The sequence below is a fragment of the Myxocyprinus asiaticus genome, chromosome 37 (assembly GCF_019703515.2).
Source record: "Myxocyprinus asiaticus isolate MX2 ecotype Aquarium Trade chromosome 37, UBuf_Myxa_2, whole genome shotgun sequence".
In the NCBI taxonomy this organism is placed as follows: Eukaryota; Metazoa; Chordata; class Actinopteri; order Cypriniformes; family Catostomidae; genus Myxocyprinus; species Myxocyprinus asiaticus.
Genome location: NC_059380.1, coordinates 31604676 through 31619106, shown reverse-complemented (window position 1 = coordinate 31619106; position 14431 = coordinate 31604676). Strand labels below are relative to the sequence as shown.

At 36.8% G+C, this 14431-nt stretch overlaps 1 protein-coding gene across 1 annotated transcript in view; it reads left to right on the top strand.

Moving 5' to 3' along the window:
- The first annotated feature begins 448 nt into the window (after window positions 1-448).
- mcrs1 (microspherule protein 1) overlaps window positions 449-14431 on the top strand; it is a 92572-nt gene continuing 78589 nt past the window's right edge. The window contains exons 1-8 of the mRNA XM_051676646.1: window positions 449-594; window positions 813-880; window positions 2739-2901; window positions 3001-3139; window positions 7579-7743; window positions 13156-13265; window positions 13408-13516; window positions 14277-14415. Coding sequence (XP_051532606.1) covers window positions 871-880; window positions 2739-2901; window positions 3001-3139; window positions 7579-7743; window positions 13156-13265; window positions 13408-13516; window positions 14277-14415 — 835 coding nt within the window. The 5' untranslated portion in view covers window positions 449-594; window positions 813-870. The remainder of the gene's footprint in view (window positions 595-812; window positions 881-2738; window positions 2902-3000; window positions 3140-7578; window positions 7744-13155; window positions 13266-13407; window positions 13517-14276; window positions 14416-14431) is intronic.

Sequence of the window (14431 nt, the reverse complement as noted above, 5' to 3'; positions counted from 1 at the left end):
CCAGAAAAAAGCTAATTTTCCTTTAGCCCTGATGTACCCTATAGTTTGCAGGTGGTTTTTCTATAATGTCTTATGCAGAGTAAATTTTATTGACATAAATATTGTAAAATAAAAATAAATTTTAAAATAAAGAAAAAGAAAATTAAAAGAAGATTTATTGCATTCCATTCCAAATCCAAATGGTGTGCCTTGTTACTGCCAGCTAGTGGTACAATTTTCAGTTGGATTTACTCTTAAACATTAGGTTATGTAGAAGAAATGCAATTTAAATAATATATCTCCTATAAATATATACAAGTTTTTTTGTTTGTTTTGTTTTTCTCTCTCTATATTTTTTTTTTACACTATACAACAGTTTTGCGCTGTACACTCCAGTCCATTAGATGGCTCCACTAGGCACCAGAAAAAAAAGAAGCTCTATGCTGATATACGTTCCCGGTCTCACCCGGAAACGCACCATGGAAGCCTCCAGTTAGCTTAGCTTGGCCTTGCCTCACCGATTTATGTTTATTAAACAAAATATAAGGGTTAAACATTAAACAGTGTTTTAATTATGTTATAATCAGAGCGCGCTCAACAATACTTACTATAAAGGTAAAAAAAAAAGCCTGAATGATTGTTTTAATTGTCAAATGTGTTGTCGTATCTGACAATAGTTGATCAAAAAAAGTAAAACAGTGAACTCATTGCATGATTGACTGCGAAAACAGATAACTCATATACTATGTTTTAAACGTTTTAATAATAACTTAAATAGGTTAAAGTGAAACTTATTATTTAGTGTTTACGTGTGTGTTCATTCTTTTTTTAAGTTCATTCTTCATGATTGAAGTCGGGATATTTGAGTGTTAAACAGCTTATCAGGAGATCATGGAGAAAGGTGAGACATAATGAATCTGCGTTTGACAGCAATTAATGAACAAAAGAAGAACAAAAGTGTGTCAAGTGTTACAGTCATTAAACAAAAATGTACTGTGGTGATATCGTCAGATGGTACTTAAATATATACCTTGGTACTCGGGGATTACCATAACACCATGGTATTACTTTTTGTTAGTGGGGGGGTGGAAAAACTCGGTCGAACTCGGGTTTGGTCCAAGCAATCAAACCAAGTATGAGAGCACCCTTTTTATGATGGATTTTTATATTTTAAGATTGAAAGTTTGGATCAAGGGTTAAACATTCAAATATGTAGCCTACTTGAAGGTGCACCATGTAAGTTTTTGTCAATTATAAAAGTTTTACACAAAAATACATTAATACAGTTTCGTTTTGTACTCTCATCTTAGTAAGGCTTGACATTTTTTGAAAAATTTGAAATTCGAATATTTGTCGAATTTAAGATAATGTGCATTCAAATTTTGGATGTGTGCCATATAGGTAGGCCTGTCGCGATTATTAAATAACTGTCTGATCGCGGTTATATGAGACAACCGCGATTATTGGGCATTCAAATTCCAATCATATTGTAATGCTCAAATAAGGGAATTTTAAGCGAATATACAGTTTAAATGCCAAGAACGGCGGGTGTGTGTGTCATTCAGTTGAACTCCGAGTGTCACTGAGCCGCGGACATCAACCAGATCCTGTCCGGAAGACCGCGTGAAGCGTTCTGATGCGCGCGCTGTCAGCAGAGACTCGCGCCAAACTCCTGCGAAAATAAAAACAAACAAGTGTACACTTTGATATAGTGAACGTAAAGTTTCACTTTAAACGATTGTGTAATGGCAAATGTTCCTGGTTCAGACGAGCTGTTGACACGCAATAACAAAGAGGAGGAGACGCACGCTTACTCTATTTCTGTGGAGTAATAAAATGAAACGAAATCTCAAAGGTTATGCTTAATGAAAAATAAGGGCTTGTGGGTTTAATATTCAGAACAGTAAAATAACGCGTGAAAGTGAAGAAATTAGGAAATATTTTACTAATGCATAATAGAATATAAATAGAATAAAACATAAAAAATATTTGTTATTTTATTTAAAAAAGTATAAAATATGAGTTCAGAAAACAAGTGTAAATATAAAATTGACCAAAACTAAAGTTGACCAAAAAGAGAGACATATTTTAATTATTTAGAAATATTTTGATATTTAAAACATTATTTTTCATGTCATTAAGTTTTTAAAGCCTTAAAAGGAAACCATAGTTTGTCCCTATTTAATTATTTGATTTATATATTTCAAGTTAAATATGTAAAAATACTTCTTAAGGTGTATGAAGAACACATGCAGAAAAAAAGCACATCTTAAAAAATATTACAATTTATATGACAATGAATCGTAAAGGTCCTTAACGAGACAATTAATCGTCACAGCCCTAAAACAGACAATTAATCGTCATAATTGCAATTATTTGTTTGACAATTAATCATCTGCCAAATTTCATAATCATGACAGCCCTACATATAGGCTAATACATTTGTAATCTGGCACACATCCAGCTCTCTTAATATAATTGAATATCATTAAAAAGTTTGTAATATTTAAGTGAAAATTGGAATTTAGTTTCTCAGCCCTGTTTTATGCCCTACAGCTTGGTATGTCTCTTTGACTTCATTTTGACTTGTCAGTTGTGTGATGCATTAGTTAGCGCTCTGGGCTATGGTTTTAAAGGTTGGGTGTTCGATCTCCACCTAGGCAAGTCTTACAGTTTAATTTTTTATTATTCTGGAGGTCTTCTGAATAGTTGCAGGGTTGTTTGTGATCTGTTGTGATTGCTCATGTGATGGGTTGTAGATGTGAAAGCGGGCATCACGTCTGCCGTGTCTGCAGCAGCATCAGTCGGGTCGATAGTGTCGCAGAGCAGATCAGAGAACGAGGAGACCACTGCTGTGAAGAGAACAGCTGGCCAGGCCTTCAGCGGAGCTGGACTGATTCCCAAACGCAGAAGCTCCTCCAGGTGACGACACTGTAGTATTTCGTTTATATAGTTTGGGTCACTGTGGTCATTTACCCATCAGTGTTTGAAATTCAAAGGATTCTTTACATCATTTTTTAGATCCATAAAGAGAAAGAAGTTTGATGACGAGCTGGTTGAGAGCAGTCTGGCTAAATCTACCAGTCGGTTCAAAGGTCAGCCAGTCATTGAGCCAATCAGATGTCCTGTGGGTGACTTCACATCCAGTGATAAGAAGAAGGTAATAGAGATTATCATTTTATATTACATTCTGCTGACTGTTTGTTATAAAGAATAATAATATACAAATTCTGAGCAGAGGCTCCGATATACTTCCAGAGAAGTTCTAAAGGTATACGGTTTCCGAACATGTGGGAGGCATTTTGACGTACAATTAAAAATGAGGACGCTCAGTAAAACCTAACTAATGTGACATTAACATTTGTGATTAATGACTTTATACCTCATTCTGTGACTAGAATTCACATGAGGTCAGTAAAAGAAGTTGTTTTAACCAGTCAATGATGATTTAAAGTAATATACAGTATATGCCGAAGAAAATGTTTAATTTGTCTTGTTTACATTATGAATTCATGAGGCTAATGCTCTAACGCTATTCACGGCCATAATATGTGCCGGTTAAACTCTGTTATTGTGATTTATGATGACACTGATACTGATGGCACATGAGTGAATGGGCACTTGAGAGTATTTGAGAAGATTTGATTCCTTTAGTAGACTAATTAAAACAAAAATCGCATGACATGGTCTTGGAAAATGTCTCTAAGCGTACGATCATACAGATGTAGGTAAATTTGCACCAGCTTGCTAATAACTCTACACGCCGGTGTGTTTCTGTTGACTGATTTTGACTGACTGAACAACATAAACAGAATGAGCTGTCAGCATCGAGGTAGGTGGAGCTCTAGGTCACACCTACCAATGACGTGGACCAATGGCAGTAAGAAGGTTATTAGCAGCCTGTCAGAAGTTTTCCTAAAAGTTCGCCCCAGCGAGCTGTTACGAACCACTGAAACTAACGCAGAAACACTTTTTTGGCCAGAGTTTGTTCTAAATGATGTCACACCCATTTGTTCTTTGATTTCATAGGAAGTATATTGCGGCCTTTAAAGGAATATTTCCGGGTTCAATACAAGTTAAGCTCAATCAACAGCATTTGTGACATAATGTTAAAAATACTCAACACAAATTTGTGAGGCAAAATTACATAACAGAAAATACTTTGTAAAATAAACCCAGCAAATAGGAATAATGAACACAAAGGACGTGTAGATTAATTCACAGAACTTGTCTCAAAGATGTGATCTTCCACAAAACAAATTCCAGCTGATATAAAACCGTTCAGATATGTTCAGTGAGCCGGCTGTTATGAGTTCAGCGGATGACATAATCATCCAGTGTCCTGTAAAAATACTCAACAAAACAAACTACAGCCAGCAGGAGGAATAAGCATGAAGAACGAACAGATTAATCCACAGCTGTTCCAAAGGAGTGTTATTGAATAGAACAAGCTCCAGCCGCTAGGCGGAACCAATACAAAAAGAAACAAAATCGGCATCCTGGTTCCCCGGATGGTCGAGTCAGTTCACTCGGAGGCCGCATAAACGTATATACCATGACCTACACAATCTGTCAACTTTATAAAAGATATCCTTTGTGTGAGCATGTAGATATTTTGCGGTCATCCGTAGTGTCCACTCTCAAACTGGCCGGGAACTTCATTGCAAAAGTTTCTTTAAGGAAAGTGTTATTCACAAAACAAGCTCCAGGCGCACGGTGGAGCCAACGCAGTTTACTTGCTCATTGATTCAATAAAAGACGTTGCCTGATTGGGACATGTAAATACTTTGCAACCGACCTTCGTTTCTATTCTCAGTTTGGCCGAAAACATCAGAGCAAACGAGATCTTTCGCCGATGTAAGAGTTTCTTACATTCCTTGAACTGGCAAATCTGGTGCAGTCCATGAAAAGGAAATGCACTGCAGTACTTAATGCAGCTGGTGGCCACACCAGATACTGACTGTTACTTTTGATTTTGACCCACCCCTCTTTGTTCAGGGACACATTATTCCATTTCTGTTACTCACATGTCTGTGAAACTTGTTAAGTTTATGTCTTGGTTGTTGAATCTTTTTATGTTCAAACAAATATTTACACGTTAAATTTGCTGAAAATAAAAGCAGTTGAAAGTGAAAGGGCGTTTCTTTTTTTGCTGAGTTTATGTTGGATAGTGTCAAAAAGAAAAGAAATAAAGAACAATAGACAAACAAAACTGACAAAACCTTATATATATTTATACAAGATATATTATTTCAATTGTATTTCTTCTGCATAACCTAACATTTGAGAGAAAATCCAACTGAAAATATTTCACTGATGTTTAAATGAAAATTTTGGAGGTGACTAGTCTAAAAAGAAACCTTCAGAAAACCATAAAAAAAACATATACGACCCATTTAAAATATACAATCTATTCCAAATCTGATGCTAAATTCCGCTGAAAATAGCCATTAATCTGCAATGTGCTTGGACTGCATTATTGTCATTGTACTTAAATACAGAACATGTGTCGAATTCATTGAATCAACGTTAGTCAATACAGGCATATTTATTGAAATCAATTGTATGAACAATGCAGGGCCAATAGAGCAACCCTAATAGCCCGTTCATAACGGAATTCAATAAGTTACTCAACATATTAAAACAGTCAGGACATTGTTGAAAATAATTAACTGGAAATCCAAATCTATGAGAGAAAAAAAATGCACTGAAAAGTTGTGCATATTTCACGACGTGCATTAGCCATTGTTCTAATGACAGCTGTTAGGTTAAGAATGTTAACCAATAACAGTTACGATGTAAAAAAAAAAAAAAAAAAAAAAAAAAGCTTTAGGATAGAAAAAAGTAGGCCTGTGAGAAATGTACAATAAACCTGATGTATTCAAAACCTGATGTGCACACTGAATAAAAAGGTAATTAAATCCGTTAAGCAGTCGGATGAAAGTTAAGCACTTCGTTGAAAATAGCCTTAATCAGCAGGGTAAAAAAATGGCAAACCTAGCCTAAAAGAATCCACTTTTAGACTACTCAAAAACATAAATTTTTTTAAAGAGTAAAACTGACACATCAACACGGTCTTGTGAAAGACTGGACCTGGCTCACCTGAGGTGATTATCCTGCACTTGGAAAAAGCCCGCTCAGTGGAAAAATAACTTACAAGCATGCATAGATTAAAGAAGACTCAAATGTGAAAATATCCATTGCGACTTACAAGCCAACGTTTCGGAAATCTGCTTCCCACACCACCACCGAAGTGATTTCTATAGCTACTTTGCCTATCTTGCGAGAGGACATTTTCCTGCGCTCGCTGCGAGTGAGAGAGGGAAGAAGCACGCGCAGATATCCTCTTTTTTTAATAGTATTTTTATTATTATTTATATTTAAAATGTGTAACATTAACATGACAGAAATATAAGCACAGCCTTTGGAAAAAATATAAAGCCAAACGTAAATGTATAAAAATGTTGAACATTTTAATGGGAAAAATATTAACCGACTAGTAATTCCAGTGTCGAATAGCAGCATCAGTAGCCTTTGGTCAACTAGTCTCGCACATCCCTAACTTAAACCTTATTTGGCTTAATTTCTAGATATTATCACAAGTTATGCATTGTATATATATTTAGACATTATAAAAACAATTATTTGTCAAATTGTAGCATTTTTTTTTAAATCACTTGGGTTGAAATGTCAGATGTTGCAATGATGCTGCAATATGCTGTTGCAGTGAAATCTGAGTGCTACAAAGAAAAGACAGAGTAATTATTTTGTTACCTGTAATTTATTTCAAACATTGGAATTCTTGCATAAACTCTGTCACACAGGGGTCAGACTTAGACCAGTGTGGTATGTTTGGACAGGTTTGTCTAAACTTGTGAGGGCCAAATGTCCTTATAAGTAAAAAAAATTAAAAATAAAGCTCTTAAATGGTTCAGATGATGTTGATCTTCAAATCTAGTGATGTGCAGAACTGCACATGTTTGTGTGATGTTTAGGTTTAGGGGTAGAATTTGGAAATAGAAAATGTCATTAGCCTAATATGAAATCAGTGGAAGATGAGAGATCACTAATGTGTGTTTTCTGCATTGTAAATGTTTTATAGTATCACCCCTTCATTTATGTATGATTGTGTTCTGCATTATGACTGATTTATTGATTTTTATTTGGAAAAAAAAAAGTTTCTGTATTTTAGTATTTCCCATTCATTTCCATTGGTGGGTCAGTTTTGACCCAAAGAACACGAGTTGCTCTTTTTATTACGACCACTTAGACTTATCGAATCAAGTCCAGATTTTGTATGTGTGTTCAGATAGAAAGTGGAGTAAATGTCACCAAGTCTAGTACAACGCAGGTAAAGGATAAAAATGTTATTAATGAAACAATATGAAAACAGGTCAAACATGACCAGAGGATTACTTGAGGGTTAAGTGTGGTGGTATTATTGTTTATTATTGTAACTTTGCTGTAACCCATAATAAATAATGCATTAGCTTTTAGTAAAATGCTGTCAGATGTGGATGTATTGTAGTGGCTATTACACATTTCATTAGGTTTATAATAATAATAATAATAATATATATATTTTTTTTTAATCTTCAGGGCTTAAAGTCTGGCAGCTCTTTTTCTCCTCATCTCTCTATGGTCATCACACCTTCATCAATGTCAAAACGAATAAAGAAAAACAAACAGCCGTTGCAGATCACCAAAGACCTGGGCCGTTGGAAACCCACAGATGACCTGCTGCTTATCAATGCTGTCTTACAGGTCAGCTCCCTTTAGTCAGCTTTTCTGCTTTGTTGAATTGTTTATTGTCTTTTAATATATCTTTCTTTATAAATTGTACAAAAAGCCGATTATACACAGCTGTGACTGCATAAGTTGAGTTCTATATTACAGAAACCATCAAAATATAATCAGCATAATTACCTGGCAGGAGAGTAGTTTATTTTGAAAATTATTTTTGTTCATAGAAGTAATTATTTATTGAATCTGAATTTTGTTGTTGTGATTTACTGTCTTACATTGTTTTTACCTCTGTGTCATGCCTAACAACACCCCATAAAGTGTTAGTTCATCCAAAAATAAAAACACTCTCATCATTTACTCAACCTAAACATTTTAGAAGAACCTCTACTCTGTAGGATCATACAATGCAAGTGGATGGTGATCAGCACTTTCAAGCTCCAAAAAGCAAAGACATAGTAAAAGTAATCCATACGACTCCAGTGGTTAAATTAATTAGTGTTCATGAGAGGACCGAGTTGGCATGTTCACGCAAGAACTGACACGATTCAACCAGAAGTGCAGCTCGTTTTGTTTACAAAAGAATGCTGTTCACAAGTTTCATTGGTTTTGCTTTTATTTGAACATGCCAGCGCACTTATGTAACATAAGAGGCAGTGTGAACTGATTCCTCTCATGGACGAGCTGTTCCAGCTCTTGTGATTGGTCACAACTTCATTGGCCCCGCCCCCACCCAACACTGTTTGCCTGCTCTCTCGCATCTGAATTTACAAGTGCACAAGTGAGTTTTGCTACTGGTTTATTGCAGAAGTTGTTGCAAATGTCAAGCGGGAAGATTTGTAGTTACATTGGCAGATTTGAGAGGTTGTAACTGCAGATTTGTGTTAGTAAAGCGAAAGTAAATATGTAATATGTGAATGCCATTTTACACATTTGTGACTATTTTTCTACAACTTTTAATTAAAAACACAGGTTTTTGATTATTGTCTGTGAGTATAGATTGCAACGTTTAACTTTAATTTTTTTATTTTACAAGTATTCACATCTTTGCTGTAAATTTCAACTTACGAATACAAATATTTATTGTACAAGTTCTGAAATTCAGATCTACAAGCTCTTGAGTTTTGCAACAGATTTACCTTCATCTCTACGGCAGCCCATAGAATCGTACATAGGAAAATATTTAAAAATCAATAGTAACAGTCTTAAGTACTGCAGTGCATCTCCTCCTCATGGACTGCACCAGATTTGCCAGTTCTTGCTGTGAGATGTTACCCCATTCTTCCACCAAGGCACTCGCAAGTTCCCCGACATTTCTGGGTGGAATGGCCCTAGCCCACACCCTCCGATCCAACAGGTCCCAGACATGCTCAATGGGACTGAGATCCGGGCTCTTCGCTGGCCATGGCAAAACACTGACATTCCTGTCTTGCAAGAAATCAAGCACAGAATGAGCAGTATGGCTGGTGGCATTGTCATGCTGGAGGGTCATGTCAGAATGAGCCTGCAGGACGGATACCACATGAGGGAGGAGGATGTCTTCCCTTTAACGCACAGCATTGCGATTGCCTGCAATGACAACAAACTCAGTCCGATGATGCTGTGACATTGCCCCAGACCATGACGGACCCTCTGCCTCCAAATCGATTCCATTCCAGAGTACAGGCCTTGGTGTAACGCTCATTCCTTCGACGATAAACGCGAGTCCGACCATCACCCCTGGTGAGACAAAACTGCGACTGGTGCTTGAAAGTGCTGATCACCATCCACTTGCATTGTATGATCCTACAGAGTAGAGGTTCTCCTGAAAAGTTTAGGGTGAGCACTTTTTGCCAGTCCTGTCTGGTCCAGCGAAGGTGGGTTTGTGCCCATAGGCGACGTTGTTGCCGGTGATGTCTGGTAAGGACCTGCCTTACAACAGGCCTACAAGCCCTCAGTCCAGCCTCTCTCAGCCTATTGCGGACAGTCTGAGCACTGAAGGAGGGATTGTGCATTCCTGGTGTAACTCGGGCAGTTGTTGTTGCCATATTGTACCTGTCCCGCAGGTGTGATATTCAGATGTACCGATCCTGTGCAGGTGTTGTTACACATGGTCTGCCACTGCGAGGATGGTCAGCTGTCCTTCGGGTCTCCCTGTAGCTCTGTCTTAGCCATCTCACAGTACGGACATTGCAATTTATTGCCCACGCCACATCCGCGGTCCTCATTCCTCCATGCAGCATGCCTAAGGCATGTTCACGCAGATGAGCAGGGACCCTGGGTATCTTTCTTTTGATGTTTTTCAGTGTCAGTAGTAAGGTCTCTTTAGTGTCCTAAGTTTTTATAACTGTGACATTAATTGCCTACCGTCTGTAAGCTGTTAGTGTCTTAATGACGTTCCACAGGTGCATGTTTATTAATTGTTTATGGTTCATTGAACAAGCATGGAAAACATTGTTTAAACCCTTTACAATAAAGATCTGTAAAGTTATTTAGATTTTTACAGAATTATCTTTAAAATACAGTGTCCTTTTTTTGCTGAGTTTACATCATATTAGGGGTCGACCAGTATGTTTTTTTTTTCCGGGCCGATAACGATTTTAGTAATCAAGGAGACGATAACCGATGTTTGGGGTCGATATACATTTGCAGTAAAAATTAACGTTTTTCCAACACAAAATGTCCTTTAAATGCCTATGAACATGTTTTACTGCAAAACAGAACATTTAAATATTGTCTTTTGAAAAATACTGGAAAACAACATATTACATAATTTTTTGAAAAATAAAGTGGAGGGAGCTCCTAGCAGCATATCTTTTGAACTGAAACTTTAAATATATAAAAATTATGAACTAAACAGCTTATAACAGAATGTTATGTATTAACGTGTTAACAGACGAGAATCAACATTATTGGAGTTGACACTCTTCATGTAGCTTGCTGGCTAATCAAGTCATGTCAAGTCATTTTTATTTGTATAGTGCTTTTCACAACATACATCGTTTCAAAGAAGCTTTACAGAAAATCATGCATTAACAGAAAATGAAACTGTAATATCTATAAAGTCTTAGTCATCATTGTGTAGTTTAAATAAATATGATTGTAAGTTCTGTATAAAATAATTAAATAATAATTCTATTTAGAACCCCATTGAGCAAGCCAAAGGCGACTGTGGCAAGGAACACAAAACTCCATAAGATGTTGGTAAATGGAGAAAAATAACCTTGGAGAAAAATAACCTTTGGAGAAACCAGGCTCACTGTCGGGGCCATTTCCCCTCTGGCTAACCAGCATGAATATAATGCCGATATTAGTTATTTATATGCAGTGCAGGTCATAGTTTAAGATTAGTAAACTAAGTAGTTAAAAAAAAAAGTTTTTTTATGAACATATGATTAATGACTAAAGTCTTTGAAGTCCATTCTGGCTTAAGTGCAGAAGTTCACACAGATGCATTGTCCTTTGTTAGTTGGCTGATGAAGGCTTTTGTTGGCAATTAATGATCGTCTATGTGTTCCATTTCGAGAGTGTAGTCCATCAGTAGTCAAAGGTGATGCAAGCAGAGATCAATGAGGTGCATCGCAGGTCATTTCAGTGGGGTTCATCCAAGGTTCAGGCAGTGGCATATGAAGTATCCGAAGTCTTACAGTTGGAGTTGGCATCAGTTCATCCTCTGAAGTCCATCGTAAAAGACTGAAGTGATGTCTGGCTAGCACTGGTTGCATTTAGTCGTCATCACTCAGAGACACATAGCAGTGGAGTCCGACACCAAGCAGGAACGGAGCTGGATCTGGCCGGCTCTGGTAACCTTAGGATATGAATCCCGAGGTTGAGACATGGAAACAAATTGAATAATATTAGCATAGATGTCATTCAATTTTTATGCAGACCTCCACTAGTGTTCGGATGCATGTCTCTAACTCATTAACCTTCTCTGTCAGCCTGACTAATTCCTTACATTTATTCATTGCGCTGCATCTTGCTTTTTTTAGCGCAAGAACGCATTTGGTCTGAACCAGGGTCAGAAATTAACAAGGTCTCAGGGCAAAAATGCCATTGAAGGTGACAAAAATGACCTCAATTTAAAATGTGGTGGCAAAAAAAAAAAAAGTGTCAGTTAGGATTTCTGTTTCATATTTGTAACATTTGAATATATTTCTTTTTATTCTAGACCTAGTATTTACATATCACATGAAATAATTTGACGTACATTTATCAAATCAAATCACATTTATTGTCACACAGCCATATACACAAGTGCAATGGTGTGTGTGAAATTCTTGGGAGCAGTTCCGATCGATAGAGCAGTCGTGACAGTAATGAGACATATACCAATTTACAGTAACATCAAATTAACACAACACAATTTAAAGTCTAATATACACATAATTACAACACAATATACAAATAATAACATACACTGTACAGTATACAATATACACAATATAGATACACATTATTCAATAAAAATAAAAAAGTATATATAGAATGTAGAGTAGGTTGTATTGTACTGTATTGACATTCAGGCTGTCGGTTGATAGTAAGTTGTTAAGAGAGAATATATATATAATAATATAATTTATGACAGTCCGGTGTGAGATATAAGAGTAAGAGTAATAAAGTGCAGTGCTGATGTATTTTGATCATGGGAGATCAAGAGTTCAAAAGTCTGATTGCTTGGGGGAAGAAGCTGTCATGGAGTCGGCTGGTGCGGGTCCTGATGCTGCGATATCACCTGCCTGATGGTAGCAGTGAGAACAGCCCATGGCTCGGGTGGCTGGAGTCTCTGATGATCCTCCTAGCTTTTTCACACACTGCCTTGTATATATTTCCTGGAGGGAGGGAAGCTCACCTCTGATGATGTGTCTGGCAGTTTGCACCACCCTTTGCAGTGCTTTGCGGTTGTGGGCTGTGCTATTGCTGTACCAGGCGGAGATGCAGCCAGTCAGGATGCTCTCTACAGTGCAGGTGTAGAACCGTGTGAGGATGTGGTGGCTTAAATGTGCAGCTCTGGAAAAAAACAACTAAAAATTATCAGTTTCTTTGGATTTACTTTTTTTAGGTATGTGTTTTAGTAAAATGAATATTTGTTTTATGTGTTTATATAAAGTACTGACAACGTTTCTCCCAAATTCCAAATAAAAATATTGTCATTTAGAGCATTTATTTGCAGAAAATGACAACTGGTCAAAATAACAAAAAAGATGCAGTGTTATCAGACCTCGAATAATGCAAAGAAAACAAGTTCATTCAGTTTTAAACAACACAATACTAATGTTTTAACTTAATAAATATTTTAAATATTTGATGGAAATATTTATTCCTCAGATGTCACAAAAATGACATTTGCATGCTTTTACGTGTTAATCCCCCCCCCCTCCCCCCACAACACATCTTTTTCAATTGTACTGAGTTTGCAGGTATGACTGTAACTTCTCATGTGTTGATATTCAGACCACAGATCTGACGTCAGTTCATCTGGGAGTGAAATTCAGCTGTCGTTTCACATTGCGAGAGATTCAGGAGCGCTGGTACGCTCTGCTGTATGACCCTATCATTTCAAAGTGAGTTTCTGAACAGATCATCACACTTTAATAATTTAAAAAAAAATAAGAAATTGACTCAGGCCATGCAAGACATTTTCTATTAGTTTAGGGTTGAAGAGCTGAACATACCTGTGAATTGTATGTTCTCTCGTTTTGTCAGGTTGGCATGGCAGGCAATGAGACAGCTGCATCCAGAGGCCATCGCTGCTATTCAGAGTAAAGCTCTGTTCAGTCAGGCAGAGGAAGCCCTGCTTGCCAAGATCATCTCTGTGAGACAAACATTCAAAAAATCTGCATTAAATGGTCAAAAGTATTTGGACACACAAACTCCACAAACTGTGTGCTTGTTGAGCACTTAATTTAAATACTGTGGCTATTAATAGGGAGTTGGTTCTCCATTTGTAGCTATAACAGCTTTCACTCTTCTGGGAAGCTTCCACTAGATGTTGTAACTGGGCATTTAGGATTAAATTTAAGCCATCTTTACATAGCCGAGTGCTTGCTCAAAATACTGTGTAAAGATGTCACCTCAGCCCCTAGTATCTAAGGCAGTTCTGATGCTGCTTTGGTTGTGTAAATGAAATGCAGCATCAGAGCAGCCTTAAAGGTTTTAGTTGTCATGATAGAGCATATATTTCATTATTTAGTTTCATATTTAAGTGTGATTTCATATTTCCATTCATTTCATATTTCGGTATCATAATTTGATGTTTAAAACATTAATCTCATAAAATTATTTTTGCAATTGTAATTGCTGTGTAAATGTATTTATGCCACCTCTGAGCAGCATTAATCTATGTAAATACACCTAAATGCCACTTCAGATGCAGCTTCTGTGCCACCTTTGCAGTGTAAAGATGGCTCAAGATTTGTCTTCACTAGAAGGAAAAGCCTGAACATTATCAGAATTAGTTCATTAAAAGGTGGTGTTCGTATACTTTTGGCCATGTAGTGTTCCTGTTAGAGGAAGTTTTTTTATTTATTTATTTCATTTTACTTAAAAGATCTCTCTTATGTGTATGTAAATAGAGCAGTCAGCCTAAGCTGGAGGTTTTTCAGGATCTGCTGAACAAACACTTGAGTGTGTTTTACCCATCACGCACTGCTAAGAGTCTGCTGGTGCACTGGCAGCTGCTCAAGCAGTATTATTTACTGGAGGATCAGAGCGGTAAATGCTACTGAAG